The 6,943-nt window shown below is 34.5% G+C and overlaps 1 protein-coding gene across 1 annotated transcript; it reads right to left on the reverse strand.

The window, feature by feature from the left end:
- LOC109329062 (ATP-dependent zinc metalloprotease FTSH 2, chloroplastic-like) lies at nt 2,568–5,687 on the reverse strand. The gene is made up of 4 exons (XM_019562725.1): nt 4,471–5,687; nt 4,079–4,392; nt 3,643–3,883; nt 2,568–3,258 (listed from the first exon to the last, which is right to left on the reverse strand). Exons 1-4 carry the CDS (start codon nt 5,629–5,631, stop codon nt 2,917–2,919), a joined length of 2,058 nt encoding a protein of 685 aa, XP_019418270.1. The 5' UTR covers nt 5,632–5,687; the 3' UTR covers nt 2,568–2,916.

The raw sequence follows: 6,943 nt of genomic DNA on the forward strand, positions 1-6,943 counted from the left end.
TGAAGTCAGTTTTATCCCGAAGGAGAGGAGAGACAAATACTTTTTTTTTATTTTTATAGTGATTTTAGTAAGACAGTCTCCCTAACAAAGTTATTTCTATTAAGTAAGAGGTTATTTTTGTTCAGCTTTTTTGGTACACATTGCTATAGTGTTCATAAAAAGGAGAGGACTCATGTTAGCAAACCCTTATATGTATCCTCATCATTCAACAATGGCGGATCTCTAGGACATGGAGTACAAGTTACAATAAGTATAGTGTTATTAAACTTGATTAAATCGGTTGGCCCGACCTTGAATAGACACATAACTTGTCCGAGTTGCTCATATGATCAATCATGAACCAACCCCGATATAAATCAGTTTGACTCGACTATTTTACGCATAAAATTGATGACTTAATATGTTGAACTGCTCATATTGGCCAAATTGATCATTTAAAAAAAACAATATCAAAACATCATCTTGTGAGGAAAAAAGAATATTGTAGTATCAACTTATTTGTAGTTATGTTTGTTATTATTGAAATTTTGTTTATCATTTGTTACGTTATATTGTAACAAAACCTAATTTGTTTAATTAAGTATTAAACTTATTTGATAATTAGCATAAAAGTTATGTTGTTTAAAGATGTTTTCACTTTATTTATAATATGTTATTGTTTTCAATTTATTTGTTGTTTAATTAGGTAATTGTGTGATGATAATATTTTTCAAATTGAAGTTTAAAATTATTAAACAATGTTACGTAGTATATATAAAAAAGAGTAAATTACACTAACACCCCCTGAGTTTCAGTGAAATTACATAAACCACCTATCATTTTTCTATATTTACACAAACATCCCCTAGTTTTTATACTTTCATTACACTGACCACCTCTGTATAAGAAATAAGTGTAATATTTTAAACAAGAAATGTGATAAATGCAATTAAGTTAAACAAAATATGATATATTGTGGAGACAAGTCCAAATAATATATTAGTCAACATTTCTTTATTATTTTTGGTTCGTTACATTATATTATATGAGCGATTTAAACAACATTTCTTCAGAATTATTGATGCATTTTGTAACCAAAAATAATAAAGATACATTGATTTGTATATTATTTAGACTTGTCTACACAATATATCATGTTTTGTTTAACTTAATTGCATTTATCACATTTTTTGTTTAAAAGATTACACTTATTTCTTATACAAGGGTGGTGAGTGTAATGAAATTATAAAAACTATGGGAGGTTTGTGTATATATAAAAAAGTGATGGGTGGTTTGTGTAATTTCACTAAAACTCAGGGGGTATCAGTGTAATTTACTCTATAAAAAATGAGAACTTTGTAATGTAGATCGCATTAGGGGGTATCAGTGTAATTTACTCTATAAAAAATGAAAACTTTGTAATGTAAATCGCATTTAATTGGTTTAACTAATGACTCATTAATTTGACCATTAATTTAATAACGGAATGAGTTGATAATTGGTCTGAGTTTAATAATACCAATTAAGTAATCCAAAATATAGGAGAATATGATGAATGAAAGACATTAGTGAAATTGTATATAATATACATTGCAAGAAATATTAATTATAACAGTAATCTTATCGTAGTATCACAATGTATTATTTGATTTTGGTGACAAATTAAACACTATAAACCTCTCTTTCAATTAGGGATGGCAATAGGTCTGGTTGGGTATGAGTAGTGGATTATCTAGACTTGCCACATTGCTTCATTTTTAGATCCAGATCCGTCCCAGACTCATTCTGATACCCGATGGGTTTGCTACCCACGGGTCCTTGGGTATCTAGCAGATTTACGAGTACCCACAAATTAAAAACATTAAAATAATTTACAGTAATTTACGTAATTGTGTATTTGTTTATTACAATCTTATATTATTTAGGTAATCAACATAGAAAAGGTTATAAAAATAATTTAAAGTTTTAAACACATTTTAAATTGACTATTTCAATATTATGATATAAAATTGATTTAATAAGAATTGTTCAATAAATAAACATATTATATTACACATATAAATTAACAACATAACATCACATCACTACTTAATAATTAATCACATCAATTTTTTTTATAGAATTAACAGTATCTATATATAGGGATCCACAATTCCACATCGATCTTAGTCATCAATTCTAGGGAAATCTAATAGTATAGATCTACTTTCAAACCATTGAATTTTCCTATGACTAAGATGTGGAATAAATTGTTTAAACTTACTCTTGAAGTAAATAAATCCCCTCATATATATATATACCTTGTTATCCGAACCCAGACTCATCCAAATTTCAAGTCTCATTACCTATGGGTTAAAAACACGAACCTAATATTTTTTGTGGGTACCCATTGATCCGGGTACCCGTTGCCATCCCTACTCTCAGTCCAACTATCAATCAATTCCATTCATGCTTCTTCTATAACCTATAGTCTCCCTCCTCTACACTTGAAATATCATCATGCTAGAAAAGCTTAAAATATCCATAATACATTTGCACTCAAAGTAAACATTACACCTTACAAGTTATGATGATACAGTAGGCATTAGTACTCTATTACTGTTCAAGAAACATTTACTCCTTGGTATATATACTTTCAGCAAGGTTCTTTTGCCATTTAAATATCTAAAAAAGAGGGTATATTACAATATTTTACAGTTTCAGAAAAAATAATATGTACAGAAATACAAACAAGGATATGTTGTCTCAAAGTATATCTCAAACCATGTCCTCGCACCAATGAAAGCATGTCATGTCAATTAAAAAAATTAAACATTCATTATTATTTTTTCTGTTTTTGTTTCAACATCATCGATGCAGAACATGGCTTGGGACATAATTTGAGATAGTAAATCATTATTCGAGAGTTACACTACATTGCAGTAGCACATAGCCTATTCAAACAGCAAGTGGTGAAGGAGTTGAAGGAGGGACCCGATTTTCAGCTGGAATTTCAGCGAACTCCGACAGGAGCGTGCGAAATTCATCTCCGCTCATGGTCTCCTTCTCCAGTAGGACTTCCACAATCTTATCAATTGCCTCACGGTTGTTCCTTATATGGCTCAATGCAATTTCGTATGCTTCATCGGAGAGCCTCTTAATAGCAGCATCTATATCTTCAGCAAGCTTTTCCGACATCGAATTTCTTGCCATCATTCTCATGAAAACATCTCCACTTTGAGCTGAGGCATCCATAAGTGACCATGGACCAATATCAGACATTCCAAATGTTGTTACCATCTGCATGAGCATCATTAACATTTATTTAAATAAAGTGTCACAAATGTAGGAAAATAGAGAGAAATTTTTGTAACAAAGATGAAAAGTTCATACCTTCAAAAATGAAAAATATCATTGCTTTAATTAAAGTTTAGCAATTTCTTATTTCAGGTATTGAAAGAATCATTTAACCTGATCTCTTTTCAGGTCTCACCAATTAATTACAGATAACCCAAAAAGATACCAAATGCACAGACAAAATATAGCCAAGTTGAGATTGGATTACGATTTCCGTAAGGTAAAATATACTAATAAGTAATAACATTCAACTCCACCAAAACAACAGAGATAAAACAGCTAAGATGTAATATGCCAGAACAGAAAATGATGTCAATGTAAAAGTACCTGTTTGGCCAAACCGGTTATTTGCTGCAAATCACCAGCGGCTCCAGTTGTGACCTCAGGCTCACCGAAAATAATTTCCTCTGCAGCTCTACCACCTAGTCCACCAACAATTCTTGCAAAGAGTTGTTGTTTAGAGATCAGAGTTGGGTCGTCTGAAGGAATGAACCAAGTGAGACCACGAGCTTGCCCACGAGGGACTAACGTGACCTTTTGTACAGCATCATGACCAGGAGTCAGAGTTCTGCAAGTATGAACACAGATATTTCAGAACAACTTTATGGGATTTGTTTACAGAAACTGCTTCTATATGTTAACTATTATTTTGGGCTTGCACTAACATACCAGGGTAGCATGAAGGAAACAACATATTGCTTACAGTGCTATTCAAGACATTGTTTACTTGAGAGACAAAACTAAAGCCTAACTTTTTACTTACCCACAAATGGCATGCCCAACTTCATGATACGCCACTAAACTTTTGCTCTTCCCATCTGTCATCACCGTCCCTTCCATTCCAGCCACAATCCTATCAACAGAATCATCAATCTCTTTGGATGACATTGCTGTCTTTCCGTGCCGACCAGCTAATATAGCAGCTTCATTCAAGAGGTTTGCCAGATCCGCTCCACTAAAACCAGGTGTTCTCATTGCAATTACCTCCAAAGAGACATCCGCATCAAACTTTTTATTGCTGCCATGAACCTTAAGGATTTCAGTCCTTCCCCGTATATCTGGAATGTCAACTGTTACCTGCAAAAGCATTATGCTCAGTGATTTACTCATTAATAAATGCCTTAAGAAATTCCTAACATATTGTCATGGTTTTACTTGTCTATCAAACCGTCCCGGTCTCAATAAAGCAGAGTCAAGAATGTCAGCTCTGTTAGTTGCTGCAATCACAATGACACCGGTATTACCCTCAAACCCATCCATTTCTGTCAAAAGTTGGTTAAGGGTTTGTTCTCTTTCATCGTTCCCTCCACCCATTCCAGTACCTCTTTGCCTTCCAACAGCGTCAATTTCATCAACAAAAACAATGCAAGGAGAATTCTCTTTGGCCTTCTTGAATAAATCACGGACTCGAGAAGCACCAACACCAACAAACATCTCAACAAACTCAGAACCCGAGATTGAGAAAAAAGGGACACCTGCTTCACCAGCAATAGCCTTCGCTAATAGCGTCTTCCCAGTTCCTGGAGGACCAACAAGAAGAACTCCTTTGGGTATGCGAGCCCCGACAGCAGTGAATCTCTCGGGCTTCTTCAGAAACTCGACCACCTCCATAAAATCCTGCTTGGCTTCCTCCACACCAGCGACATCATCAAATGTCACTCCAGTACTTGGTACCATTTGAAACTTGGCTTTAGACTGACCAAAGGCAAGAGGAAAGCCAGGCCCGCCAGGACCTCCCATCCCACCAGGTGATCGTCTCGATAGAAGGAACAACCCCCCAATCAAGATTAGAGGGAAAGCCAGATTCCCAATCAGGTTGAATAACAGAGAACCTGACTCTTCTTGGGCATCATGAGCTGCAAAGTCAACATTCTTTTCCCTGAATTTCTCAAGGAGCTCTCGGCTAAGTCCAGGAAGTTGAACTCGAAATCGCTGCACCCTATTATCAAGAGAAAGAGCCTCTACAACAGCTATGGTTCCATTGTCAAACAGATCCACTTTTCTAACTCTATCCTTGTCCAAATACACAAGAAACCTAGAGTAAGACATTTTGGAGGAAGAAATTCCTTGTTCATCAGCATATGCTTTTCCATCCAATAATGTGGGTAAGCCGATTCCAACGTTCAACAATTTCAGAAATCCTCTTCTTCCTTCATGCTTCTTTTGATCCAATGATGTCTTTATGGATACTGTCTTCGATTCCTTATTCAATGATTGAAGTCTATGAGATGAAAAGAGATATCTTCCATTGAAGTCCTTGTTAAAAGCTAATGTATTACTGTGTGTAGATAAACCAGTCCCACCAAGACATGCCATTGAGGCTGCTTCAGTGAGTAAAAAGAAAAAATATTAAATAAATACAATTTCTGATTCTCAACTAATTTCTTGTAACACAAACATGCACAATAAATTCAATCTATACCCCCCCAAAAAAATATATATATATATGTATGTATATGATATCATTTACGGCGTGTTTCTCCACTTGCAGGGGTAAGACTGTATACATTTACCCTCCTCAGATCCTATTAAGTGGGAGTCTCGTGCAATGGACGACTCTTTATTTAATATCATTTACATAAGTCCTACGAAAAGTAACAAGCTGTAGGAATAATAGACAGAGCAGAATGATCAGATGAAGAGATCATGCTAGAAGCCAATTTCAGAACTTTGAGCAACCTTTGTATGAATACAAATTACAATCATGACAGTAAGGTGTACAGCATGACGAAAGTTACTCACATAAACTACATTGTTTCTCTCCTTTCTTGTTGTACTATTCTAACGACTTCATTCTTCTATAATCCATTTGCTAGCTTATGTCAATTCTTATTCTACCATGATGACATTCAACCCGTGAAAATCATGATGGTTTTCTAGGAGAATAAGATGAATGAACCTACAAGCACCAAGACACAACATATCCTAATACAAAATGAACAATCAAGAAGCTCTAGATGTACATGTGACAGAGCAGATCTTTAAACTCAAACCTTTAGCTCCAAATGATCATAGAATAAATCCACATTTGCTTCACATACACACACATATATATAGGAAGTGACTCAAGGGAGAATGGTTGTTATTGTGAAAAAATGAGAATAGTTAGTACGGACTATTGGATCTTATTTGAGTGACGAAGATTAAAAGATATACGCACATGGCTTTTTGAAGCGATCATGTGACCTATAATTAGGGCTGGCAATGAAATGAACCAACTCGGTATTCGTTCAAAACTCGACTTGTTATTTAGCTCGATAAACTTGGTTCATGAACCAAATAAGCCGAATTTGAGCTCGTTAAATAAACGAGACGAACTTGAGTTGGATACCGTTCGAGTCATTAGATTATATTTTTTATGCATATTTGAGTTATCCAAAAGAACCAATTTGAACTGACTGTTCACGAACTTTAACCGAGCCGCACTCGAGCTAAAAGAAACTCGGGTCGAGTTTCAAGTTGAGAAAATCTTTATCGAGCTGAACCAAATTGAGCTATAGTTCGAGTTAGATCGGCTCGTTTCCAATCCTATCAATAACTTAACTTTTAATACTAACCATTTATGATTGTTTTATATGAGAAATGTTCTCACTTGACTCACTCCTATATATATATATATATATATATA

Source organism: Lupinus angustifolius, chromosome LG16, assembly GCF_001865875.1.
Source record: "Lupinus angustifolius cultivar Tanjil chromosome LG16, LupAngTanjil_v1.0, whole genome shotgun sequence".
In the NCBI taxonomy this organism is placed as follows: Eukaryota; Viridiplantae; Streptophyta; class Magnoliopsida; order Fabales; family Fabaceae; genus Lupinus; species Lupinus angustifolius.

What these genes read in the sequence shown, in the direction of transcription:
- LOC109329062 (XM_019562725.1), bottom strand. Translation starts at nt 5,631, where the DNA reads ATGGCATGTCTTGGTGGGACTGGTTTATCTACACACAGTAATACATTA. An exon ending in CGGGACGGTTTGATAGACAA is followed by an intron (nt 4,393 to 4,470) that starts GTAAAACCATGA and finishes ATGCTTTTGCAG; the next exon opens with GTAACAGTTGACATTCCAGA. An exon ending in GTTGGGCATGCCATTTGTGG is followed by an intron (nt 3,884 to 4,078) that starts GTAAGTAAAAAG and finishes TCATACTTGCAG; the next exon opens with AACTCTGACTCCTGGTCATG.